The sequence below is a fragment of the Ictidomys tridecemlineatus genome, chromosome 15, assembly GCF_052094955.1.
Source record: "Ictidomys tridecemlineatus isolate mIctTri1 chromosome 15, mIctTri1.hap1, whole genome shotgun sequence".
In the NCBI taxonomy this organism is placed as follows: domain Eukaryota; kingdom Metazoa; phylum Chordata; class Mammalia; order Rodentia; family Sciuridae; genus Ictidomys; species Ictidomys tridecemlineatus.
The window spans coordinates 43,131,753-43,145,940 of record NC_135491.1 but is presented as its reverse complement, the minus strand read 5'-3'; the positions used below and the strand labels follow the sequence as shown (position 1 = coordinate 43,145,940).

Below are 14,188 nucleotides of genomic sequence, written 5' to 3'. Positions count from 1 at the left end.
GAATCCTTTTCTCGGTGGGCTCTGGTCCTCCTGACTACAGCTGACAGTGCAGGGTAATCGATTCACCTTTGGCTCCACGTTTCAAGAAAAACATGAGGAAACAGGAGAAGATACAGAGAGAGAATTTAGAGAATCTGAGGATGAGGGGAAAATACAGTCTCATGGAGTTCCTTGCCTTAAGGAGGCGTTAGGCAGGATGGAGCTAGAGAAACCATCAAGTCTGGGAAGAGTCTGGGCTTTAGAGACAGACAGCCCTGGGCTTTAAAGTGAGTTTCAACGCACCCACACATGACCTTGGGCAACTCCATGTCTTTAATTTTCTCATCTATTAAATGGGGGTGGGGGGTGACCACATCCTCACTGGGTTGTTGTGAGAATTAAATAAGGCAATATAGGAAGAAGTATCTGGCACATGGTATGTGCTCAAAAATGGTTACTTTACCTTCCCTTCTTGACAATTTCCATGGACAGAGATTTTAGTTTCCCCTCAGAAACCTCTCCATGGTTATAGCTCTCCATAACTAAGGGTCTTCCAATGTCCAAATAAAGTTGCTCATATTTTGCTTTGTCTGCTTCCTGTTGCTTGGTACTCTGTGGGACAGAGTAAGCTCAGCAGCCTTTTCAGAAAACCCCTCATGCATTTGAAGAAAATATTTGAGTTTTAGTTCAACAGCAACCAATCCTACTTTAAGGTCAGAACAATGTGCTATGAGGAAGTGAGGTGTGGGCTCCAAGCCAGGATTGTTCACTGTGCACGATGGAGTGACAAAAGCCTCCAACCACCTGATGGGTGGATTGGGTTGGTCTTCTTTTTTGGAACAGCTCATATTGATGTGTACTTTGTGTCAACTACTGTGCCAGCTCTACACACATTGAAATGTTATAGGAACACTGTGAGGTAGTTACTTTCATCACACTTTCTGCTTCTGCATCTCTTAGATGGGGAATCGGAGGCTAAAGATCACATAGCTATTGGAGGTGAAAGATCACATAGCTATTAAGGGGGCAAGTTTAGGAACAGGATCCACGACTACCTCTGGACATTGATCCATTGACGACACCTAGACCTGCCTCTGCAGTCTGAGACCCAACTAACTAGCTTCAGGAATTTTTCAGTCGGTAAAGAACATGAGTCTGGGAAGAACAACCGAAGGAGTGCGTGCAGAGTGACCTTTTCTGGATAACTCCCCACTTGGCAAGTGTGAACCTCTAACACCCTCAGAAAGATTGATTCCTGTGATCTTGCAGGGTTTTCTGAAGGACTTTCTACAATTCTGCCATGTTCACAAGCAGTGGGTGAGCAGTGTGTTTACCTACTGAATGTGCTACTTAAATTTTTCATTTAGGACGAGCTCCAAAGCACCATGTGTTTGGTATGTTAACGAGATGGGTTTTATACTCTGAAAGTAGGCGTGGGTGGCGTTGGCTTTCCTGTGGCAGAGGAGTCCCAAGAACCTTTCTGCGCACTAGGCTGGTTTCTCCTCTGGGACCAGGGCAACACCCTCACTGTCGTAGCTCTGCTAATGTCCTTGTCTAGAGAGAAAGCTCTGTTGTTTTTGCCTTGAGGAGGGCCTTTACTCTCGGGGCCGAGGGCAAAGCTTATGCTTGAATTATGAAAATGAACACTTACAAATAAAGGCCAATGTAAAAAGACCAGCAAGTGATGAAGGGTTACCACATATACTAGAATGAAAACAAGGACGATGCAGGCTTCCTGAATTGTGATTGCTATATATGTCTCGTGGGCTTTGCCGGAGACAAAACAGGCGATTGCTACTATGAGGAGAATCTGAAATGAAAGAAACAGAATTTCTTTAAATGCACATGCCATTTAAAAACAACAACAACAACAACAAAAATAGTCAGAACGTCAGCCTGAGGGGCTGGGGTTGTGGCTCAGTGGTAGAGCATTCTCCTAGCACATGTGAGGTCCTGGGTTCGAACCTCAGCACCATATAAAAATAAATAAAATAAAAGTATTGTGTCCAACTACAATTAAAAAATAAATATTAAAGAAAAAATCATGCAAGTCTGATCATATGGCAATTGCCTGTATTGTTTTGCACATACATTTTTTTGGAAAAATTCTTATATTTTTAAGAAATGAAAATAATCAAAATGAACACAAGATAGAAAGGTTAAAAAAAGAGGTCAATTTCTTTCTCCTCCTCTACCCAACCCTAGTTTCTCTCTCTCTTTTTTTGATTACTATTTTATTATTTTCCATATTTTTTTATTTGTGCATTATAGTTGTACATCATGGTGAGATTTGTTGTTACATCCTCATACATTCACGTAACATAACAATATAACTTGGCCAATATCATTCCTCAGTATTTCCCATTCCCCTCCTCTCCTCCCTCCGCCTGGTCCCTTTCCTCTACTTTTCTGGTCTCACTTCAATTTTCATGAGATCCCTCTGCCCTTTCTTTCCCGTTTTCTTCTCTAGCTTCCACATAATGAGAGAAAACATACAACCCTTGGCTTTCTTTGAATTTGGCTTATTTTGCTTAATATAAGGGTCTAACGTTCTATCCATTTTCCTGCAAATGACATAATTTCATTCTTCTTTATGGCTGCTAGAACTCCACTGTGTAGATATACTACATTCATCCATTGACGGATACCTACACTGGCTCCATAGTTTGGTTATTGTGAATTGTGCTGCTTTAAACATGGGTATGCATGTATTGCCACAGTATGATGGCTTTAACTTTTTAGGATAAATACCAAGGAGTAGTATTATAGCTGGGTTACATGGTGGTTCCATTCCTCATACTTTGAGGAACCTCCATACTGATTTTCATAGTAGTTGTATGATTTTATAATTCCAAAAACCACATGAAAGTTTCCTTCTTCTCCATGTCCTCTCCACCATTTATTATTGTTGTATTCCGATGGTTGCCATTCTAACTGGAGTGAGATGAAATCTCAGTGTAATTTTGATATGCATTGCCCTAATTGCTAATGAACATTTTTTATATATTTGTTGGCCATTTGTATTTCTTCTTTTGAGAAGTATCTGTTTAGTTCATTTGCCCATATATTAATTGGGTTTTTTGGAAATTTTCTTTTGGTTCTTTATATATCCTGGATATTAATTCTCTGTCAGAAGAGTAGCTAGCAAATAATTTTTCCCGTTCTATCTTCACATTCTTCATTGTTTTCTTTGCTCTGTGGAAGCTTTTAAATTTGAAGCCATCCGTTTATTAAATCTTGGCATTATTTCCTGAGCTTTTGGGGTCTTATAGAGAAGTTCTTTTCCTATGCTTGTCTGTTAGAGTGTTGACCCTATGTTTTCTTCTAGGAGTTGCATTGTTTCTGGTCTGATTCCTAGATCTTTGATCTACTTCAAGCTGATTTCTACATATGGATAATGTTTTGCTGCTGTGAGCAAAAGCCCTGATGAGAACAATTCTAGAGAAGGAAAAGTTTATTTGGATCACAGTTTCAGAGGTCTTAGTCCATAGATGGCTGACTCTATTGCCCTGTGCGTGAGGTGAGGTAGAACATCATGGTGGAAGGGTATGAAGGGGGAAAGTAGCTCAGGACATGACCATCAGGAAGAAGAGAGAAAGGGGGTGGAGTCCACTTGCCTAGAGACAAAATACAACCCCTAAAGCCAAGCTTCCAATGACTGACCTCCTCTAGCCACCCCCTACCTGTCCATAGTTACCACCAATTAATCCCTATCAGTGGATTAATGCACTGATTAGGTTAAGTCTCTCATAACCTAATCATTTCACCTCTAAACGTTCTTAAATTGTCTCATATATGAGCTTTTGGGGGACACCTCATATTTATTGTTTTTTTGCTTCTGGGTATCAGGAATTTAACTCAGGGGCACTTGACCACCGAGCCACATCCCCAGCCCTATTTTGTATTTTATTTAGAGACAGTGTTTCACTGAGTTGCTTGGTGCTTCCCTGTTGCTGAGGCTGGCTTTGAATCTGAGATCCTCCTGCTTCAGACTTCCCAGCTGCTGGGATTACAGACACATGCTACTGTGCCCAACTGGCACCTTATATTTAAACCATCACAGATAACCAGTTTCCCTAGCACTGTTAGTTAAAAAGTTTGTCTTTTCTCCAATGTATGTTTTTGGCAACTTTGTCAAGGATCAGATGACCATATCTGTGTGGGTTTGTCTCCGTGTCTTCTATTTTGTAATATTGGTCTATGTGTCTGTTTTCATGATAGCACCATGCAGTTTTTGTTATTATAACTCTGGAGTATAATTTGAAGAAAGGCATTGGGATGCCTCCAGCATTCCTTTTTTTTTTTTCCCTTAGAATTGCTATTCTGGGCCTTTTATTCTTCCAAATGAATTTTAGAACTGTTTTTTTCCCCCTAGTTGTAGGAATAATGTCATTGGTGTTTTGATGCAATTGAATTGAATCTGTATATTGCTTTTGGTAGTATGACCATTTTAACAATATTAATTTTACCTATCCATGAACCCAGATCTTTTCGTCTTCTTGTGTCTTCTTTGATTTCTTTCTTTAATGTTCTGTAGTTTTCATCAAAGAGGTCTTTCACCTTTTTGATTAGATTTATTCCTAGGTACTTTAATTGTTGGAGGCGAGGCCATGGTACATGGAATTGTTTTTCTGATTTCTTTGTTCTCCATTTAGAATGATGTTGGCCTGGGGCTTAGTATAGATAGCTTTTACAGTGTTGAGATATGTTATCCCTAGATGTTTTAAACATGGAGTGGTGCTGTATTTTGTTGAATGCTTTTTCTGCATCTATTGAGATGATCATATGATTCTTATCTTTAAGTCCATTGACGTGATGAATTACATTTATTGATTTCCATATGTTGAATCAACCTTGCATCCCTGAGACGAACCTCACTGATTGTGGTGCCTGATCTTTTTGATATGTTTTTGTATTTGATTTGCCAGAATTTTATTGAGAATTTTTGTATCTATGTTCATTAGAGATACTGGTCTGAAGTTTTCTTTCTTTGATGTGTCTTTATCTGGTTTTGGAATCAGGGTGATATTGGCCCCATAGAATGAGTTTGAAAGTGTTCCCTCTTTTTCTATTTTATGAAATTATTTGAGGAGTATTGGTATTAGTTCTTCTTTGAAGGTCTTGTGTAACTCAGCTGTGTATCTATCTGGGCTTTTCTTGGTTGGTAGGCTTTTGAAGGTATCTTCTATTTCATTGCTTGAAATTGATCTGTTTAACTTGTGTATAATCATCCTGGTTCAGTTTGGGCAGGTCATATGACTCTAGAAATTTGTTGATGCCTTTGATATTTTCTATTTTGTTGGAGTACAAATTTTCAAAATAATTTATAAGTATCTCTGAATTTCTGTAGTGTCCGTTATGATATTTCCTTTTCCCTCACAGATGTTAGTAATTTGAGTTTTCTTTCTCCTTCTCTTCATTAGCATGGCTAAAGGTTTATCAATTTTATTTATTTTTTTCAAAGAACCAACTTTTTGTTTTGTCAATTTTTTCAATTGTTTCTTTTGTTTCAATTTCATTGATTTCAGCTCTGATTTTAATTATTTCCTGTCTTCTACTTCTTTTGGTGTTGATCTGTTCTTTTTCCAGGACTTTGAGATGTAATATTAAGTCATTTATTTGTTGACTTTTTCTTCTTTTAAGGAATGAACTCCATGCAATGAACTTTCCTCTTAGTACTGCCCTCATAGTGTCCCAGAGATTTTGGGACATCTTGTTGATATATGGTTCCCTTAAGCAGTATGAAATGTCCTTCTTTATTCCTTTTGATTAACTTTGGCTTGAAGTCTACTTTATTTGGTATGAGGATGGAAACCCCTGCTTGTTTCTGCTGTACATGTGAGTGATATGTTCTTTCCCAACCTTTCACCTTCAGTCTATGGATGTCTTTTCCTATAATATGAGTCTCTTGAAGGCAGCATATTGTTGGGTCTATTTTTTTCTTAATCCGTTCTGCCATTCTATGTCTTTTGATTGGTGATTTTAGGCCATTAACATTCATAGTTATTATTAAGTCATGATTTGTTTTCCTGGACACATTTGTTTATTTTTGGTATTTAACTTGACTTGGTTTCTCCTTTGATTAGTATTTTCCTTTAATACCTCCCTTTGCTGATTTTGATTGTTGTTTTTTGTTTCCTCCTGGTGGAATATTTTGCTGAGGATGTTCTGTAATGAAGGATTTCTTGTTGTAAATTCTTTTAACTTTTGTTTATCATGGAAGGTTTTTATTTTGTCATCAAATATAAAGCTTAATTTTGCTAGATATAAGATTCTTGTTTGGCATCCATTTTCTTGTAGAACTTGGTATATGTTGTTCCAGGATCATCTTCTTCTTCTTTTTTAACCTTTATTTTATTTATTTATTTTTATGTGGTTCTGTGGATCAAATCCAGTGCCTTGCACGTGGTAGGTGAGCACTCTACCACTGAGCCACAACCCCAGCCCTGTTCCAGGATCTTCTAGCTTTCAGGGTCTGGGTTGAAAAATCTGCAGATATCCTAATTGGTTTCCCTCCTATATATAATCTGATTGCTTTTTCTTGTGTCTTTTAAAATTTGCTCCTTATTCTGTGTGCTAGGCATTTTCATTATAATGTGTCTTGGTGTGGATCTGTTTGATTTTGTATATTTAGTGTCCCGTAAGCCTCTTGTATTTGATTTTCCAATTTATTCTTCATGTTTGGAAAAATTTCTGATATTATTTCATTGAATAGATTGTTGATTCCTTTGGTTTGGAATTCTATGCCTTCCCCTATCCCAATGATTCTTAAGTTTGGTCTTTTTATGTTATCCCATAATGCTTGAATGTTCTGATCATGTTTCTTACCATCTTCACTGTGTGGTCAACATTCTTTTCAAGATTATATATTTTGTCTCATTGTCTGAGGTCCTGTCTTCCAAGTGATCTAATCTGTTGGTGATGCATTCTGTTGACATTTTAATTTGGTGTATTGTTTCTTTCATTTTAAGGATTTCTGTTTTGTTTGTTTTCAGATCCTCTATCTCCTTATTGAGGTAATCTTTTGCTTCCTGTATTTGCTTATGTAGCTCTTTACTGAAATAATCTTTTGCTGCCTGTATTATTTCTCTTATAGCACACTTTAATTTAGAAAACATAATTATGTACATTCTGAACTCCTTCTCTGTCATTTCTTCTGTTATGCTGGCCATGGATTCTAATAATGTATTATCTTGGTTTGTTTGAGGGGCACTTTCTTCCCTTTTTTATTTCATGTTATTTGTGTGTCTTCCCTTCTAGCACTGCAGATCCGAGGCCTTACCATTTTTACCCTGTAGGCTTAAAGTGTCTCTGCAGGTTTCCCAAACTTCTCCTTTTATGGGGAGAACAATGTGAACAGATCTCAATACAAACAATATACAACCTTAAACCAAATAGCTGCTATTTTAAGATGTTTACGGTTTTGTCTCAATATACGGAAATGGCAAGTTCAATTATTAACTACAATATAAACAGTAGGTTTGCAAAAGGGTCTATAGTTTCTAATGGGGGACAAAGAACTGGGAGTGGGGTGTAGGATGAGATGTTGAGGGGGTAGGAGGTGAGGATATAGAGTTATTAGATCTTAGAACGTGTGATAGAAGAATTTAAAAAGTTGGTTAGTAGCAGGAGAAGAGAGAGAAAGTGATTTGGGGGGATACAAGTAAGTGGGAAGACAGTAGAGTACAACAAACAAACAAATATAAATATTAAGAAAAATAAAAAATGTAAAAATAGGAGATAAAAGAATATAGAACACCAGTGTAATATACTATTCAAACATCCCAGTCCTTAGTAGCCTAATTCATGAAAAATACTTGGTTTCACAAATGTTGGGGGTGTGAGGATGGGATGAGAGAGAGAGAGAGAGAGAGAGAGAGAGAGAGAGAGAGAGAGAGAGAGAGAAAGAGAGAGAGAGAGAGAGAGAGAGAGAGAGAGAGAGAGAGAGAGAGAGAGAGAGAGAGAGAGAGAGAGAACTTTCCAAGGAAAATACAAGGATTGTTTTTGTTGGAGATCAGAATCTTTCCAGCTTCCCTTGTTATCCAATAGGTGGGGTTGTCTGTGGTTTGCTGGTATCTCCACCCTCAGGATAGTGAGGGTTATTAGAGTGGGAGGGTTGGTTTTAGGTGCAGGGCTCCTGGAGGTGGGGTATAATACTTGCTGGTCCCTGATAGGAGACTGCACTCAAGGATCTCCTTTGGGGCCCACTTGTGTGATATGGGTGCCTGGTCTTATTTCTTTATATTGCCTGTAGACTTCACAATTCCTGGTCTCTAATTTAGTCTCTAAACTCACTCACCCCTTCCCTTTCTACTTCCTAGTCAGGAACCTTTCTCTCCAGAGTTGTTGTGGGCTGCACTCTGGGGGCTGCACACCTGTCATGGAAAGCTGTTTTCTATTGGGTAGTTCAGTACCCGGTTTTGTGACCTGGTTTTGCAAGCTACGGATTGGCCACATAGCTGCAGGCACTGTGCTGGGTTAGTGGCTGCCAGGGAGTGGGGGGAGTTGGGGACATTTGGTACCCTGATAGTGTTTCTAAGCCTTGGCTGGTGTTCCAAGTTGGGAGTTGCCCCAACTAAAGATGGCGATAAAGGTGTCCCAAGATGGAGACAGCTACTTTCAGCAATGGGGTGCCATGTGTGGTGGGGTTTGGTGGTGGCATTGAGCAGTGTGTTCAGAGATGTAGCTCTATGGCATGCAGTATTGTGGCTGGCATCTGTCACCTGCCCCAGTGCAATGTCCCCAGGTGCAGGCTACCATGTGTAGGGGACTGTGGGGGTGGTTGCAATGCCCCAAGATGGAGGTGACTGGAGGAGCCCCACGTTGGTAGATGGAGGTCCACATGGGAGTGGTGTCTGGAATTCCTGCATGAGTACTAACGCCGGGGTCCTACTTGAACACCTGAAGGACCTGCGTGGACGAGTGGTTGGGAGTCCTGTGCTGACACTGAGGCCTGGATATCTGTGCCAGAGCAGCTGTCAGGGGTCCTCTAATAACTCGCAGAGATACAGTATTCCCACTACTTGAATCCCAGGTCTCGGAGACACAGATTGCAGCCTCCCTCTAGCCCGCCATCTTGGATTCCCCCACAATCCTAATATTTTATTAAGGATGCTTACATCTAAGTTCATCAGGGATATTGTTCTGTAGTATTCTTTCCTTGATGTGGCCTTATCTGGTTTTGGCATGAGTGTGATATTGGCTTCATACAATAAATTTGAAAGTGTTCCATTCCTTTCTATTTCATGGAATCATTTGAGGACTAGTGGCATTAGTTCTTCTATAAAGGTCTGGTAGAATTCAGATGAGAATCCAGCTGAATTCTTGGGCTTTTCTTTGGTCCTGGGCTTTTCTTTGTTGAAAGACTTTCTATTACTGCTTCTCTGTCATTGCCAATTGCCATTGGTCTGCTCAGGTTTTCTATGTCCTCTTGATTTAATTTGGGTAGGTTGTATATGTCTAAAAAGGGTATCCATTTCTTCTAGGTTTTCCAATTTATTGGTGTATAAGTTTTCAAAATAGTTCCTAATAATTCTCTGGATTTCTGTGATGTCTGTGGTGGTTCCTCCTTTTTCATTTCTAATTTTATTGAGTCTTCTTTTTCTTTTGGTTAATTTGGCTAAGGTTTTATTAATCTCATTTATCTTTTGAAAGAACAAACCCTTTCATTTTGTTGATTTTTTTTTATTCTCAATTTCATTAATTTTGGCTCTGATTTTATTCTCTTCCTTCTACTGGTTTTGGAATTGGTTTATTCTTCTTTTTCATGGGCCTTGAGATGCATCATTAGTTTGTTTATTTGGAATCTTTCTGATTTTCTTATGTGAACACTCATAGCAATAAACTTTCCTTTAAAAACCACCTTTATAGTGTCCCACAGGTTCCAGTTTGTTGTGTCACTATTCTTGTTCCATTCTAAGAACTTTTACATTTCTCCCCTAATTTCTTCTATCACTTGTTCATCATTCAAAGTGATTTTTCAATTTCCATGTGTTTATATAGTTTTTGTAGGGATTTTTTGTGTTGGTTTCTAATTTCATTCTATTATGATTCAATAAGATGCAAGGAATTATGTCTACTTGTATTTGCTAACAGTTCCTTTGTGACCTAAAATATGATCTATTTTGGGGAAGGCTCCATGGAGCACTGAGAAGAAAGTGTATTTAGATGTTTGATAAAATATTCTATCCATATCTGTTAAGTCCATTTGATTTACAATATTTTTCAGGTCCAAAGAGGCTTTACTAAGTTTATGTTTAGATGACCTATCAGTGAGAAAGGTGTGTTGAAATCACCTATTATCATTGTAGTAGTGGGGTTTAGCTGAGTCTTTGAATAGTGTCTTTTTTTATATAATTAGGTTTACCAACGTTTGGGGCATAATTATTTGCTAGCATTATATTTTCTTGTTAGATTATTCCCTTTTCCCATATAAAGTTACCTTCTTTGTCTCTTACTGATTCATTTTGGCTTATGTCTGCTTTTTTGAATACAGAGTAGCTACTTTGCATAATATATTAATTTCTATCCTTTCACTTTTGGCCTATGGCTGTCTTTGCCTGTAAAGTATGTCTCTTGCAAATAAGATAGTTAGATTTTGTTTTTCCAATCATTCTGCCAGTCTATGTCTTTTAACTGGTAAGTTGAGACCATTTATGTTCATGTTATTATAGAGAAGTGTTTATTAGTTCCTGCTAATATTTGATTTATTTCTAATGTTTAATGTGGTCCTGTTTCTCATTTGCTTAATTACCCTTAAAATGAGATTTGTTCATTTATGAGCTCTGGAGCTTGTTTTTGAATTCTTCTCTGTGAAATATTTCTTTAGGCATTTTCTGCAGTGCTGACTCAGTCGATATGCATTCATTTTGTTTCTGCTTATCTAGGAAGGTTTTTTTTTTTTCTTTTTTCACCTTTGATTCTGGAAGATAGCTCTGTTAGATACACTAATCTTGGCTGACTGCTATTTTCTTTTTGTAATTCTGTTTGACTTGTTTAAATTTGACCTGTGACATTTTCTCTCAAGGCTTTTGAAATTCTATCTTTGTTTGGTATGTTAACCATTTTAATTATAATGTGTTGTGGAGTGATTCATTTTTGATCTTGTCTATTTGGGGTTCCTGTATCTGAATGTCCATCCTTTTCTCAAGTTTTGGAAAATTTTCTGTTTTTATTTCCCTGAGGAGGTTACCCATTCCATTAACCTGCATCTTACAACCCTCTTCAACTCCAGTGATTCTTATATTTGGTCTCTTAAGTTGTTCTGAAGTTCTTGTATAATCTAGTCATGGTTATTTATTTTCTTTAATAGTGTCTGAATGATCAAGGCAAGCCATCTTTGTCTTCTAGGTCTGAGATTCTTTCTTCAGAATGATCTATTCTCTGAGAGAGACTTTTAACTGCTTTGTATTCATTTCTTTATTGAATCTCTCATTGATGACCTCTATTGAATTCCTTATTTTTCTGTGTTCTCTTGGAATTCATTGATCATTTTTATAATCACTTTTGAATTCTTTAGCTGATATTTCATCCATTCAAACTATTTGAAGTAGCTGATAAATTACAAATTTAGGGTGGTGTCATGCTACCTTGTTTTTTCATATTTTTTTGTATTCCTGTGTTGGGTTTATGCATCTGTTGGGATGGATTTTTCTTCCACTCTATGTGTAGATCTTTTTAGGGCACATCTTTCTTTTGCCAAAGTGTCCTAGAGTGGTCTAGGTTGAAACATTTCATAGGTGTGGTATTCACAGTCTTTGTGTTAATTTTCTTTGTGTTTTTTTCCCCTGTGGGAGTAGATATCCATGTGTGGGACCTGAGGCCATTCCTACTTGGGTCTGGGTCACTAGGGGATTTTATTTCTTCAATTTCTTGTATTAAAGTATAGCTGAAGTTTGAGAGTGGTTAATTTGTATGTGGAGCAAGGTGCATTGTCTTTTGGCTGGGTTTAGTTTAGCAGGAGAGTTTCTACCCTGAGAATGGGTAGTTTTCCTGTAAATTACCAGCACCTCACAGAAAAGGGGGAAACAAACAATAGTAACAATGGATGCAAACAGTATACAACATCAAAATAAATATCTGGTATGCACTATGACATTCACAACACTAATTGCCACAAAACCAGGAATGGTGGTGTCAGCAATTGCCAATAGCAAACACAAATATGGTGAACTAGATCTAGCATTAAAGTAAACAACAGGTGTCATCTCTGTCATGCACAATGCTAGTAACTGCAAAAATATGAGTGGTGGGGATGTAAGTTACATATCAAATCGTTCTAAAGGATGGTAAAAAATCAGTTAAGAGAAAAGAATATGTGGTAGGGCTTATAAGGAAGTTTAGAATGTTCATAATATGAAGAGTGAGAATGCAGAAGAGATGCTAAAAGGGTTGGCTTTAAAAAAAGAGGATAAAAACAGGAAAAGCAAAGGGAGAGAGAAAGAGAGAACAAGACAATTTGGTTGTTAGTGGAAGAAGGAGAGAAAGAGAAACAAAGAGAAACAAAAACAAGATCAACAAATCAAAACCCTAACCCTCAAAAGACAAGGAAAAATAACTCTCATAAAAAATGCTAAGAAGAAGAAAAAAGAAATACGTATGTGTATCTACAAACTAATCAGTGTGGCAAGAACACTAAAAATAAATATTAATGACCATTAATGAAAAATGAAAGAATTCTTCACTGAGGTTGTCAAAACAGTAGACAAGGATGGATGGTTGCTGCTTATGCCCGATTATCCTTCTTTCCATTTCTTCTTGCACTATGGGGGGAAAGAGAGACAGAGACAGAGACAGAGACATGCAAGGGCTAGAGTTTAACCCCTTCCTCTTTTTGTGTTGCTTGCTCATCGAGCTGCCAGGTGGAGTGGCCTAAAACCCAAGTTGATTGAAACAGCTCTCAGCTTCCCTTCTCACTAGCATAAGGCGGGATGGTTTGGGAAATACTGCTGATTGCAGTTTTGTCTGGACATATCAGCTCAATTCACTCCTAGGGAGAGGCTGCGGCTGAGTTCTGTGAGGGGGGTTCCAGGACTGGGACTTAGGTCTGACCAGGACTTAGGAGCTTTGGTGGGTGTTATCTGCTCTGGAGAAATTCCATCAACACACCTCTAGGGCCTGGAAGATGCTGATCTCTGCCGGGAGTGTGAGGCTCAGGAGCCTCCAAAGAATTCTCCTCGGGGCAGGAAGCAGTCTTCCACAGCTCTCATACACTCTGCTGCTCACAAATATGGCCTTCCCAGGCTCAGTCCCTGTGTATTCAGTTTCCTGACTTTCTTCAGCTGGTCACCGGGGCCTCCAGATTCAAAGGAAAAGCGAGTTGGAGTTGACTTCATTTTTCTGACCTGAATCCCCAGGTACCATCTTCTCTGTGCCCTGTTTCACTCACATTCTGGTAAATATACCCTAGGCCATGCATTAGGCACTTGCTGGGGCATTAGGGCAATGTTTGCCCTGATCATTCTCCCGGGTTCCAGCAGCAGCTGCTGTAATGTGGTCACCTCCAGATGGCTCCTGCCTCAGCTCTCTGCTCCCCGTTGAGAAATAAAGAACAATTTCCAAACACCAGTTAGCCGTGCATCCTTTGAAACAGTAAAGTTCAGGCTGCTTTTCTGATCTATAGATGTTTTCCGTGCCAATTTTATCCGCTGTTTTTGTGCTATTCCTTCCCTCTTTGGTGAACCAGTATTGCTGCTGCTGCTGCAACTGACTTGGCTTCAAAGTACTGTTTATTGCTCTTTGTTCAAGGCATGCAAATTTCTTAAGTCTATAACAGACTCTGATTGTCTGTGGGGAGCTGTTCTGAATGACCAGGGATTCCAGTCCTGAAGCAGGAGGCTCTGACCAATCACTATATTTTGTGGTGACATGGGCGTTGTCCCAGTTGGGATAGCAAAGTGTGGCTCCAGGTGCAGGCATCACCTGTGTGTGGAGGGGTTGAGCTACACTCACCTATTCCCCTGGAATCCTACCCCTTGCCTCATTTGAATCGCTCTTTCCCAATAAAAGGGTTCAGCACGTACTCCTCTTTCTCTTTTCACAGACCCCTAAGGTCAGAGGAGCTGTCACAGGACCCAAAGAAAAAGGTATTTCTCTGCTTCTGTGTGATTATTTCGTGCCAGCCCATTTCACGTGGGGTGACCTTGAGTGTTTAGTTGTGGGACGTGACAATTGTCTAATATTGAATTTGAGGGAATTCCCTCTTCCACCC

General features: G+C 38.8%; 1 protein-coding gene across 1 annotated transcript in view; it reads right to left on the bottom strand.

Moving 5' to 3' along the window:
- LOC101959769 (uncharacterized) overlaps window positions 1–14,188 on the bottom strand; it is a 38,140-nt gene that overhangs the window by 20,586 nt on the left and 3,366 nt on the right. The window contains exon 2 of the mRNA XM_040279343.2: window positions 1,631–1,789. Within this exon, the coding sequence (XP_040135277.1) occupies window positions 1,631–1,789 (159 nt within the window). The remainder of the gene's footprint in view (window positions 1–1,630; window positions 1,790–14,188) is intronic.